Here is a 13,940-nt window from a genome sequence, read left to right as displayed (position 1 = left end):
TGCAGGCCTATCCCTGACCTGAGTTAACATACAATTGAAAAAAAGTTATACTAAAATCACTGGAACTTTTTTTGGTCTTGTATTGATTCTTGTCTTAAAAGCTACAAAGCTTCCTGAAATCAATTATTCTACACTTCTAATTTGCAGCCATTATAGGAGCCTGCCTCTTACACTGTTGACCTTGAAATTGTTTTAGTTCAAAAGCATTTTCAGATTCTACTAGTTAATCAGTGTCCTTTTTAAATTTTTAAACATAAGAATATATTGCCTGATAGACATGACTATGGAGCCAAGCAAGCGCAGAATGTTTTTCTTGTTACTCAATATCCTGTTAGCATGGTATTATGAGTACAGTTCAGTGTTTGTTGTTTACTGAGGAAAAGACTCACGAGAAATCTGACTGTGTGCTTCATTAGTGTTCATCTGAAGCCTGATCCAAAGTCCATTGAAATGTATGGGAGTCTTTCCTCTCACATCAGTGGGCTTCAGTTCTGATTTCAGGTCAGCTGTATCCAGAGTGTGACAAAAGAATTAAATAATCAGGACTTGCCTTTATGAGAAGGCTATATAATACTGTGGCACAAGCTAAGACAAAAGTTTACTCTCATTCTGCAGTTGTTTTAAAAAAAGAGAGGCCATGTTTAACATCATGTCAGCTGGGTAAACCTAACTGGAACAAGGGCCCATGTTTAGCTGATATCAATGAAACACAAGCATTTGTAATGACCACTGATTTACTAGTTATTGCAATTTCTTAAGTACATGTTCAAACTGGATGAAATTTTCTACTGAAAACAAGCTCTTGGGTTCATGGCATAGGATCTAATCCAAATCCTGTAAAGTCAATGGGAAGTTTCCAACATGTTCTATAGATTTTTTTTGTCACAATGGGCCGAAGTCTGATACTCTTTGCCCAACCTGAGTAATATTTTACTACTGGAAATCAATACGATTATTTGGCAAATAAGGAAAAAAAAATTTACCTAACATAAGGATGACAGGATCTGGCCCTAAATGTTTTGATTTCAGTGAGCAGTTTTGTGTACTGCTTGACATAAGGATTGTAGGTATCAGCCATACTAATTCCTGTGTTTAAGTGCAGTATAAAGTAGACTAGCAAAATGTCTGTCAAGAATGCCCCACCCTCCCCTCCCCACCAGTTCGGGTCCAATCTTGCTCCCTCTCCTCCCTCCACCCCCCCACTTCTGGTCAGCCCCCTCCCTCCCCTTTGGGTCCAACCCCTCCCCCTTGGTTCCGGTCTGACCCCACTTCACCCTCTTCCCTGGTTCAGGTCTGACCTCACTCCACCCCGTACCCCCCCCCTTTGGGTCTGACCCTGCCCCCCCCAGCCCCTGATTTGGGTCCGATGTCCACTCCCGGCCCGCACAGCCAATCGGCACGTGTAGTTGGGCAAAAGCATTACAGACACATAGACACACAGAAAGACTAAGCCTTTTATTATATTAGAATAATGAGACACATGATATAATGCATCTAGAACTACATTTATTTTATAAATAATTATTACTAATTGCATCCATTTCAGGCTAAAGGAGAATCTCTACGGTACATGGTGCAATTCAGTAGGAGGAAAATTCTTTGTGTAGGTAGATATGTAAAATCAGCCATAACTAATGTTTGCATTTAAACTACCCAAAATGATGAACAAATTGGGAATCTGGAAAATATGAAGTCTTGGACCTGAAGGCTGTGATTCTCAGTATGCCATTACAAATGTATTTGGTCTAAAGTTTGGAGTTATTTGTAAAATCACTGGAATCAATCCATTTCATTTGCCCAAAACAAGAGAGAAATGCTTTAATTTCAAGCAAACAGAAATATTATTACTTAACTATTAATTTTAATACATTAAGCATCGGGATAAACAGATTTCATACAACACCCCAACTGGTACAGAACATTTTATATCAGAAAAGAAATAAGACACCCACTAAAAAGCTGCCTGTGTCAAATAATCACTTATTTTGCTGTTGTTAACTTGCCCCTATATAAATCATGGGGGCATGGTAAGCAACAGGAAACCATTTCAATCCACCAAATGCTTGTGAAACCTTGTAGAATTGTATTATATTAAAAATCTGTGTAAGGCTACATGTTTTGGACTTAGTGTTTCTCTCACATACACACAGAACAAGAAAACCAAAATCATCTTGTCCTATCAGGAGAGGAATGCATCTTACACTGCTATGGACACATCAGTGGCTTTGTAGTTCAGGTGGATTTCAGGTTTGATGTCATATACCATGTTCAAAAGTTTTTTCATCATGCTTTCCATCTCTTTGTGATAGTTACTGGTGACAGCTTGGATTTTTTCTGTTGTTTGGTCTTCGATTTTAGTGGAGAGGTTACCCTGGGAGCCCATTATCTACAAAGGCAAAACAAGAGAGAACTTCTTAGCAAGAGAGAACCTCTGAGCAAAATAAATAAAGGCTTACATCATAGCCATGTTTATTGTAGCTGACGCAACCTCTAAGAATGTGTATCTGTGTTCCAACAGAAACATTATGCAAACCTTCCAGAATGCTCTCAAAGAGTAATAGTTTAACTTAGATTGAACCATGTGAATAATCAACAGGATTAATGGGAATTCTTTTGAACACTTGTTAGTTGTAAGCCTCCCACTGTAATGCCAATTTCCAGTGTTACTCCAGCATATAGCAATTGATTCTACTATAGGAGAGTTTCTCTTTTTGAATATTTTCCTTATATTGATTAATTCATGAAGTGGTATAGAGTAGTTCTATCACTAATTAGTTTGCTTTAACTTCTCTGAGGTAATCTAAATGTGGTCATTGGGTTATATACACTTCTAAAGAAAGAAAGAAATGAGGAGCTCATAAATTACTGACAATATCCTCAGCAGTTAGAAATACATAACCATCCATGGGTCTCATATAAGGCGTTTTAAGCCAGCTACATACATTATACTTTTACCAGTATAAGTTATTAGAAACTGGTCTATACCCACAACAGAAAAGTTTGGCACCCAAAACCAGTCTATACCCATAAAAAACAGAAGTTCAGCACACAGATTGGTTTAAAAATGGTGGAGCCCAATCTAAGATTTGTGCCACCCTGCCCCCAACCAAAGGGCGAATGTATGTTCTGTTTGCTATGCTGCTTACAGACTATGCCACTTATGAAAGCCATGAAACTTAAATAGATTCTGCTTTGGGCTTTTTGAATGTCTGTACATGTCAAATTTTCTTGCCTGGCCAGGCAATACCAGGCAGCTTCTGGCACAGTAATTCTCAGGACATTCACTTAAAATTTAATTGAATCTTCCTTTCTCTCTAGAATAGTTAAACATTTTAGCAAGGCTATGTTATAAACAGATGCATGCTGTGACTTCACCTTACTACTGCCCCAGCTGCCTTTGAGTACTTCTCTGTGATAAAGTTATTTAATTAAAAAATTAATAGAATTTTTGAGGATGCCTCAGAAAATTGGAGGATTTTCCCTCGGGTCTTAGAAAGCACCAAGTGGTTGACATATATTAAATTTTGGATGACTTTTCAATCAACGTAGGTTAGCTACCCACATCTTTATCACCTTCTCAGTATGATGAAGATACAATATATAATATGGGTAGGTACTGTGCTTCAGTGCACCGTAGTCCTGACAAGCCAAGCCCCCATTGTTTCAGTTGAGTGAGTCTCTTGCGTAGAAGTAAAAAAAATTGAACCATGGTTAAATTACCAGTATATGGGAGGGTGGAGGTCACCAAATTACTTTTTCTTGCATCTTCAGCCCAATTTTAGCCTTTAAAGAATACAAGTGAATTTAGATCTTTCTTTGTAAGGAAGTCATTTGAAACGACATTCACCTGCAGTTGGCATCAAGTAAGGAATTGGTACATAATATGGATTTATTTTTTGTCCTGGTTTGGAGGTAAGAAGGACATCTTCCCCTGTTTAAATTTTTATTTGGACTAATTATTTTTAGGCCAATATTTAATGAGCATCATCTATATCTTAACTTGAGCCAAATTTTGAGGATTGTCTAGCCACTGTATGATCCCTACCTACATGGGAAACTGTCTTCGTGGAGATAATTTTCTACAATTTTATGGTGCCAATATATTCTTCCCCTAGTCTGCCTCAAGAAAAACACTCAAGAAATGTATTATTTCATTAAGCAGAGTCATATTTGCACTAGGAACTCTACCCTTTGATTCACACTACTGAAAAAAAATATACTCATTTAAGTTAATGAATGATTGGGGTTGTGCAGGTGCTAAGGTGTATGGCTGACAGCCCAGAGGTTGCAAGTTCAAGGCCTTAGCAGAAGTGCTTACAGGGTGATCCTGTTGGATTCCAATGAAGCTACAAATTCTGCTACATAATAGACCTGTGCGAAGCGGCTAGTATCTGCTTTCGATATGGCCGATTCAGAGACAGCGCTTCAATTTGGTGATTTGAATCAATTTGGTCGAATCTGATTTGGAGATTCAGCTGCTGAATCTCTGAATCATCCAGACCAGGCCCATTCCGTTTGCTTTCCCAGCCCGGCAATGGCTGCCCCACCTGCCCCAGCTCCTGGCACTTTGGAAAAGATAGCACTGACTCAGTGGGTGCTGCCAGGTGTGGGGAAATCCCCACTGCCCCCTACTGCCCTGTGCTGCATGGGGGGCATGCACAAGCCCCGCAAGGCTGCTGCAGGAGCAGTGAGTCCTGGAGTTTTTCCGGTTTTTGTTTTTTTTTCCTTTAAGGGCTGGAGCTGGGTCGGGTGGGGCAGCTGTGGAGGGGCTGGAAGAGCAAGGTGGGGGGTTGCAGGGCTTGTGCAGAGCCCCTCATGCAGTGTGGGGCAGCAGGGATGCCCCCCCCCCCCAGCAGCACCCACTGAGTCGGGGCTTTTTCTAAACCACCGGGAGCTGGGCAGGGGCAGTCATAGAGGGGGCTGGGGGAGCAGGCAAGGGATGGGGGGAGGCTGGCAGGGGTCTCCCCATGATCCCCTCTCCCCTCCTCCATCCCCTACTTACCAGCTCTGAGTCCAGCTCCAGCTCTCTGCTGCAGCCAATGGGGACTGCCCAAATCATAGAAGCTGTCCAAATCTTTGGAAAAGATTTGAGGAGCTTCAAATTGATTCAGACCTTTTTATTGGTCCCGATTCGATTCAGATTTGGAGACTCAGCCACCGAATTGGGCTGCATCTCCTCCAAATTGAATCAGCACCCAAAGCTTCGCACAGCCCTACTACATAACTATCACAAGGACACAAAAAAGGAAAGGGAGAACGGATGATTACATTTTAATTGAATTTCTTCATGTTCTCTTTTTTACTACTGAGTTTAAAAATCTTCATCTGCGGAACATCACACAATGCTGTACTTGATCTATGTTCTGTTTTCCCTTTTTCCTAATTTTACATCTTGTGTAAGTGGGATCCCAGTCAAGCCTTCTCTCTCCACAGATGGGTGCTATACATTAATGCCATTGTGTACTCCATTCATTCTAGTCAGCATTAACAGGCTAAATTATATACTCTTATACATCCCATCTTTTATGCCTAAATGACATTTAATAAAGTTCTTAGAGGTTCTAATATAGTTGTTGAAAGCATTGGTTCCATTATTTAACAGTAGTAGTAGTAGGCATATGTCTGTCTCCTGTCTCCTGACATGATAGAATTAGGCTTGCTGAACATAATCCTTGCTCAAAAGGTAAAGTGAAACTGCAATAACCTCTCCAGGGTGCAAATGCCTGGGCATTGTATATAGAGACACTGAGATGCCCACACACCAATGAGCCCCTGTCAGCCTTGCTGGTTAATCCAAAGGAAAGGCAGAAAGTCCTAAGCTAAAATATTCAGGAATGGTTTTCACATGCTCCTGGAGTTCAGGTATTTTAGAACTTGATTATTTGGCTTAAGTCCATTATAAAGACAGGAAACTTTGAATCTGCAAACTTTGGATCCTGATCTGGGTTTAAACTTTGAATATTGCCAGGATGGATCTCACTAACTCTAATAGCTCTTTTCAGTACTCTTTGCCCTTCTTGCTGCTGCCAATCATTATGGACCTATTAGTGTGGTTTGGGGTGTGTGTCGGCATGGAATAGAAGCCCAATCTCACTATAACAAAATACATTCAGGATGTTAAAAGATGCTCAAAGGTAACATTATGTATGACTCTGTAAATAATGTGGAATTATGAATGTTTTCATATGAATATTGACCTAGCACGTGGAACTAGTTATCAGTGTTCTGGCCCTGACCTGGCCTAGCCTCTCGATTTCCCTCCAGGCTTAGGTTAATAATGATGACATTTGTCTGGGATAGATAAATGTCCGACATAATGGGGTCAGGGAAAGTGAAGGAGAACTGTACTGACTGCTTACAACATGTTGTCATTGAAGAACCAGTTTTCAGTTTGGCCCTTTGTGTAAAGTGTTCATCAACAAAGTAGCTCAAGGTGCTAATTATGGGTATGGTGAGAAGATTGTGTTCAGCCTCATGTAGAGGGCATATTTTTTTTCTCTTTTGGCAGTTCAGATTTAAATCAAGGGCTCCCCCTTTCTGCTTGATTGAAAAGGTAAACACATTTTAAAGGTATTTGTTTTTATTTTGTTAGTAAAAATCTGAACTAGTATGTGCAGTTTTGCCTGGCCTACTGTGACATCATCTCTTGGAGCTGACAGTGTAGATTAGTGACTTTGTATTTATATCTGTACCTAGGGGTTATGATATCTGTTTAAAAATCATGTTGTATATGGATTGTGGCTGAAATGACAAGCTGGTAAAGCTTTTTTCTTTCTTTATGACTTCTACCATTTTATTTCCCTTTTTTTGACAGGTGTAATTTTGTACAAAACAGGCAAAAAAAATGAAAAGGAAAGTCAAGAAGGAAAACAAGCAGTTTGTGACAATCCTTCATGAAAACAGTAGGGAGAATTGCCAAAGGAAAGTAAAATGTAAAAAAAAAAAAAAAAAAGTCACTAAAATTCAGGAGAATAAAACCTCAGTCCAATGATTCATTTTTACCATGAGAATGTAATTTTAAAAAAGTCAGAGTTTTGAACACAAGCACCTATCAGAAGATGTTTCTGTGTGTGGAGTTGGAAAATAAGTTGATAAAAATTCCTCTGTGACGGCCTCATCATGAGCCTAATGACGGTTTTGAAAAAACTCCAACACTTTGAATATTAGACAGAAAGCAACATTTGATTTATTTCAACTTCTAATTTGAATCTAGGAACAGAAGATCTACTTGGTAGTAACAGTGCTGGATACTGTCCAACCTATCCACATCCTTCTAGAAGTGTGAGGCCCAAAACTGGACACAGTACTTTAGGTGAGGCCTCATCAGTGATGAACAGTGTGGAAGAATCACTTCCCTTAATTTGCAAGAGATATCCCAGTTAATAAAATAGTATGTTGTTGAGTTCCATGGACATTCAGTCAGGCCACTAGTTTAATTATAGATATAAGCGTCTTACTTACATTAGATTGTTTGTGCCTGAATTCCTTTTCTCTCTGTAACCGGTAGTGGTCTATCTCTGCTGTGGCTTCTTCTTTGGCTTGCCTCAATCTCTTTCCCTTTCCTGAACAGAAAATAGAGATATTAAATTCAGGTTGAAATTCTTTGTGACAACACACATGACCATCTTCTATCACAGCTTCATGTTTAAATACAATCTTTTAAATAAAATCGTTTAAATAAAATCTTTTTTCATTGGTCGTAGTAGCCAGCAGATAACAGATACAGAGGTGGGTGATTCAGTAAGAAAGAATATCAAAGCAGGTATATTGTACAAATGTGTGGTAAACATGAAAGCAATCATAAGATCAGGATTTTTTGTTTTTAGTATAGATAGCTGTGTCTTTACTGAATAACTACACAATGGAGAATGAGTAAAATGTGTAGGATTCCCAGTGAAGTCAATGTAAGTTTTTATTAGGAAAGGTTCTTTAGCAATGCCTAAGTAAATTGGGATCAAGGAGAGCCAAGGAGACTTAGGTTTCCAAGTCACTAAAGTGCTCAGTCTCTAGTGCTTTTACTAGAAGTACACATCAATAACAAAAAAGTTTGCAGGTTTGCTAACAGAATGGAAGGAACAGCAAACCAGTTCTTTATCACAACATGTATGACAATTTTCTATCTCACTTTCTTGTTTAAATGAAGTATCTTTTTTGATTGGTAGTAGTAGCCACCAGATAACAGATTTTAGTTGTCACTGATTGGAAAAGACATTATTCTGTAAGATTTGCTATATTGATTTGCTGCCAGGAACACTTCAGCCCACACCAACTGGATTTTATTTAACTCTGGCAGATGTCCAGGGTACTACACAAAGATATGCCTAACCCTTAGCGAACTGAACTGCAACATCTATATTTTATTGTCTCCATTACGTTTTTTTTTGGTCAAATGCAGAGATGGGTGATTAAGAAAGAAAGACTATCAAAGCAGGTATTGTGCACTAATGTGTGGTAAACGTGAAAAAAAATTGTAAGACCAGGATTTTTTTTTTTAATACAAAAGTTATTCTGTTAAGTGACCTTTAAGCTGTAACAAAAAGAAAAGCCCTCGTACTGAAAAATCTTATGCACATGCTTAACTTTACATATTATGAATTTCACTTTGACTTATGCAAGCTGCAAGTAGTCTTATTTATGTGTAAGTCTTTGAAGCAGTTGATACTATCTACAGTATCTCCCAGGTTTGGCAAAAATACATTTAAAAAGAGAGGGAAAGAAATGTAGAAACACAGCGCTTACGTTGTTGTCATGTGAAACAAGTGCTGAACTTGTAATTGCTGAATTGTGATGCTTATGTACCTATTTGTTTTATAGGACGTTGGTGAAATCCCACAGAGCCTCACAAAGGTTTTGTTTTTTATATTGGATCTTATTAGTCCAGGAAAATCTATGATGTTGATTAATTAATGAGATGACAGTATTACTAGAGCTAAGATATTGGAAGCTGGCAACTGAAAAGAGGATTCTTTAGTGTGACTGTTTAAATTTTTTTTGGCTTGTTTTTATTAACACCTACTTGACTTCAATTGTTTATGAATACTTTGGAAAAAAGACATTTTTGTTAAAATGTGCACATGCATGCCTTTGATGAATGTGTTGGAATGAAAAGTGTACCTTTTCCGAAGTCCCCAGCGAGGGTCTCTAACAAAATCAGAAAGATGAGTGTTGACAGTTTTGGTATTCCTCAAAACCAAGTGCCCCACCCCCCCACCTCAAAATGCAACCCATCCACTCCAAATCCTAAATACTTGAGTCTTTCTTTATGTACTTTAAAGAGGAAAGCAAGCAAGCAAGAAATTCCACTTCTTCATTATTCTGTTTTTTCTGCTGAAGGATGTGCTATGTTTTGAGTCTAGCATACAGAAATTTGTCTTCATGTAGCCTCAAGTACTATTTCTCAGAAAAAGTCTGCTAGAGCCACAGTTGCTGATTCTGATGTCTGTTATACCTGTACAAATGAGAAGTAAATCTGTTAAATTAATAGACTTAAACTGGTAGAAGAGTGAAAGGAATTAGGTCCTAACTATCTATATTTGGTACATGATTTGATTTGAACAACAGAGTTGAGGCAATTGTTCATTTCTTTTTTTTTTCTTGGTGCACTACATTGGATTGGTTTCAGTTATACTGCACATGTGAAAGCATATCAGATGTGACATATAGCAATGTAAGTCTCCTGGGCATGGCACAACAGTGAAACTGAAGCTTGGAAAAAACAGTGCTTTGACTAGATCTGTGATTCAAGAAAATCTTTGCCAAAATGACTGATTCAGTGGTAAATTATCAGTTCAATGGGCAGGCCAGTCCCAAGTCAGGACCTTCATTTCTGGGAGTAGATTTAGTAACAGAGACACTAAATTCCTTTTAGCATCTTATTCTGATTTATAGGCCACTTGACCCACTGGAGTATGCTTATTGTGGAATTCATGGAGGGATCAGGTGTGATTATATTAAAGCCTTTCTACAGCAGGAACTGTTGTGCAACCTTGTGGATTTACTGTATATTTTTATTTTCTAGGATGCTTTCTTGGATACTTAATTATACCTCTCAGAGTCCACGTGTCATCAAAGATCATTGGCAATGTGTATAGAATTGCAGGCAGACCATTTAAAAATGTTTTCCCTGTTTCAAACCAAAATACAAATCCTTTCTTAAAATGTATCTTTACTGAATTAGATTATATTTATTGAATTATGAACCAGCAGTGTGACATTGTTGCAAGGACGGCTAATGACATACTAGGCTGCATTGGTAGGAGCATTGCCATCAGATCAAGGGAAGGGATTATTCCTCTCTATTCAACACTGGTGCCGCCACATCTGGAGTACTTTGTCCAGTTTTGGGCCCCCCACTACAGAAAGGATGTGGACAAATTGGAGAGAATCCAGTGGAAGGTAACAAACTGGTTAGGGGGATAGGGGACATGACTTCTGAAGAGAAGCTGAGGGAACTACCTGAAGGTAGTTGAAGGGTGGTACCAAAGAGAATGGAGCTAGACTATTCTCAGTGGTGGCAGATGACAGAACAAGGAACAATGATCTCAAGTGGCAGCAAGGGAAGTTTAGGTTAGATATTAGGAAAAACTGTCTCACTAGGAGGGTAGTAAAACACCAGAAGAGGTTACCCAGAAAGGTTGTGGAATCTCTGTCATTGGAAGTTTTTACGACCCAACTAGATAAAGCCTTGGCTGGGATGATATAGTTGAAGATGTCCTGCTTTGAGCAGGGGATTGGACTAGGTGGCCTCCTGAGGTTCCTTCCAGTCCTCATTTTCTATGATTCTACCTCACTGTGCAAGTGGTCTGTCACTGGTTCATATTTCCAGAAGCTGTAAGTGAAAAACGATGCATTCATGTAAAGGCTTGACACCAGCCTGAGCAACAGAAGTTAGAGTTGTGTCAGCATTTTCAAATCCTACCCAGTAAATGTGGACGTGTTGATTTTGGGTTTCAAGTTCAAACTTTTCAGCAGAGATTCTTTAAGAATGAAATCAATGTGCCAGATTCTTATTGGATGTAAATCAAGAGAGCTACAACTGATTTAGATGGAGCTCTGCCAGATTATACCAGTCAAAAAACTGGATGAGGATCTGGGTTTCAGCTGGATAATGAAGTAAACTCCCTTAAGTCTAGGGGATTTCATTTTTATATTCGAGCTAGGCCCATCTGTAATAAATGTATGAAAAATGTTGTCACTAAATAAATCAATACAAACATATAGGCTAGGGACAGAAATGACACACAAACCAGTATAAGTGATTGAAAACTGGTTCAAATCTGTAAAACAACAGAAGTTCAGTGTACATAAGCTGCTTTCAAAATGGTAAAACCAGGCTAAGATCAACCTGGATTTGTACCTCTCCTGCCGCTCCCCCGCATTTGCAGGGTGGGCAGGCTAGTCTTGGCCTAAGCTGTCTGCTCCAGGTGAGCAGGGAGGCATGCTTTACTACCCCCCAGCTTCTTGCATGGATCAATGCAGGTGTTTGGCTGCATTTCCAAAATAAAAAGTGAATGTCTGTTCACTTGCTAATTAACTCAGTCTATGCAACTTAGATTAACCTATGAAGACTGAAACGATTCAGCCTCAGGCTTGTACTTAGTCATAAAATACATAAAATAGACTAAGAGAAGTGGCAAGATTTGGTTTTTCTGTCTTCAACTAAAACAGATGAAGCAAAAAAAAAAAAAAATACTGTCCATGGTAGTGGGGCCCAACCTTTTTTTGGCACGTGCCACAAATTAGCCCTGCACACTCCCTAAGTGTCACTCTGGTCCCTTACCCGTACCTGATCTTCTGCTTGGCTTTCTGCTTCCTTTCCTGTGCTCTCTGTGTGATCTAATGCTTTACTGTCTGCTCCCTGCCCTATCTGCCACTGTGATACCTGTCCCCTCCCCAGTATGTCACATATCACATATAGAGGCTGCCTAAACCTCTGATCTACTGGATGTTGTAGCAGTTAACGTGTGTAAAAAAAACACTCTGTAGAGTGTCATGGACTGGATATGAAAATGGCAGCCATTTAATTTGTCCATGATGCTTTGCTATTTGCAAACTGGTAACCTAGTGTTTCCTATTTAATTAAATGCAATAAATGCTAGGGCAAGAGCACTGTGGACAGAATCCGTGATTGCCAGCATATGTGATATATGCTGCACCTGATTATGGTGAACAGAAACTAGATCTAAACCTGCTATTTTACTAGAAGCAACCCAAAGGTAATTTTTTAAACCCCTTGTCTATTACTGTGTCTGCACAACGAGGCCTGGCTTATTCTGAATTGTGTTACATGGGTCTTCCTTAGCTGGTGTATATCCATTTAGCTCCACTGAGGTCCATCAATCGGCCCCTGTCTTTGCTGGAAGCATGGAATGAAAATTTATCTAAGACCACTCTGATGAGGAGGTTAGAAACTATATGGAGGCCAGTGAGGCAGAGTGAGGTTTGATCTATTTATTTCAGGAAGGGGAAAAATATACCAGTAGTTTACAGGTGTAATTATTCCAAGAGGAAAGTTTTACAACACCCTCCCCCCACTACTACCAGGTATTGTAGCAGCAACAACAAAACCCTTTTTCAAGAATATTTTGCCAAAGAGGTACATTATGGAGGCCTGTAATGCCTCTACTCATAGACCTGCAAAGAGGACAAGAGTTTTGCTGAGCCTGTTTCCTGTGTGTGCTGCTACCTATGATGTCAGTAAATGGTGTGCAGGGTACTTTCTTAGATCCCTGTGTGGTTCCCACGCTACGTGGCTCACGTTGATACCATCTTGGTTATCCCCTTATATAAGTTTTTATTTTATTGAAACAGCAGGAAAGCATTTTCAGTGTCAGGGAAAAAAATGTTTTCTCATTGCCATAATTTTTTCATGGTAATGCGTTAGCTTAGTTATAAGTAAAGCACTGGTGTGATTTTTTTTTTTTTTTTTTTTTTTTTTTTTTTGCGTTTGCTTTGTTTTAAGTAAAGACCTGGTGTGTTTTTTTTTTTTTTTTTTTTTTTTTTTTTTTTTAAAGAATACTGTTGCTTTGTCAGATATTGTTTTCAAATTAAATAGAAAATCAAGGTAAATCAGACACTTCTGAAAATGTTTAATCTGATCACAAATTTATATCTGTATTGTATTTTAAATTAGAATGCTCTGTTAAAACATGCTTTGAATGTTCAAAAACAAATTTAGGATTGTCAGCTAAGTTTCTGTATGTGAATGATAAACCAGTAATAATAGTGATTTGCCAAAAACACAAACAACCCCTGTTTTAAATAGGATTACCTTATTTGTCCTTAAGTGCATATTAAACAGTTTACAATGCAGATTTTATTGTATTCTTTCTGAGGAGGATATGTTGCACTTCATAAAAGTTTAATATTTTGACCACTGGTCAAAATATACAGCTTTTTTGCTACATAAAACATATGCCATCTGTTAACTAGGAAAAAGCTAAACGTGTAAGTTTGGGTGTTAAAAACATGCATTGTCTGAACAGGTATGTTAGTCCCTCCAATTTTCTGTCATGCACAACAAGAGCTGTGTTTAGTGTTAATTTTTTATCTTGTTGTGCATGACAGAAACTTGGAGGGACTGACATACCTTTCAGACAATGCATTCTTATTTCTGAGATTAATTTTATTTTTAAATAATGGAAGCAAGTAGATATAGCATGAAAAAGAGGTCTGGGATCAAAGTTTGTTTGTCTGAGTCTGGGTTCTAAGGATCTAGAAGATATTAATGTATTTATCCCCATCACACAGCCCTTACATAGTCTGTTAGGCACAGGTGAAATCTCTGAAACCTACCAATGAGCTAAGAGGAGTATTGCAAGCCAGGACTAAAGTGCATTGACCATGATGTATGAAAACAGTATATAGATTCATAGATGTTGGGGTCGGAAGGGACCTCAATAGATGATTGAGTCCGACCCCCTGCATAGGCAGGAAAGAGT

General features: G+C 38.7%; 1 protein-coding gene across 1 annotated transcript in view; it reads right to left on the bottom strand.

The window, feature by feature from the left end:
- Nucleotides 1-1,440: 1,440 nt before the first annotated feature.
- ATP6V1G3 (ATPase H+ transporting V1 subunit G3) overlaps nt 1,441-13,940 on the bottom strand; it is a 22,764-nt gene continuing 10,264 nt past the window's right edge. The window contains exons 2-3 of the mRNA XM_006025524.2: nt 7,462-7,562; nt 1,441-2,386 (exon numbers count right to left, since the gene is read on the bottom strand). Coding sequence (XP_006025586.1) covers nt 2,198-2,386; nt 7,462-7,562 — 290 coding nt within the window. The 3' untranslated portion in view covers nt 1,441-2,197. The remainder of the gene's footprint in view (nt 2,387-7,461; nt 7,563-13,940) is intronic.

The sequence above is a fragment of the Alligator sinensis genome, unplaced genomic scaffold (genome assembly GCF_000455745.1).
Source record: "Alligator sinensis unplaced genomic scaffold, ASM45574v1 scaffold34_1, whole genome shotgun sequence".
NCBI lineage: Eukaryota > Metazoa > Chordata > Crocodylia > Alligatoridae > Alligator > Alligator sinensis.
Note: the sequence above shows the minus strand (reverse complement) of the source record. Positions and strands in the feature narration are given on the sequence as shown.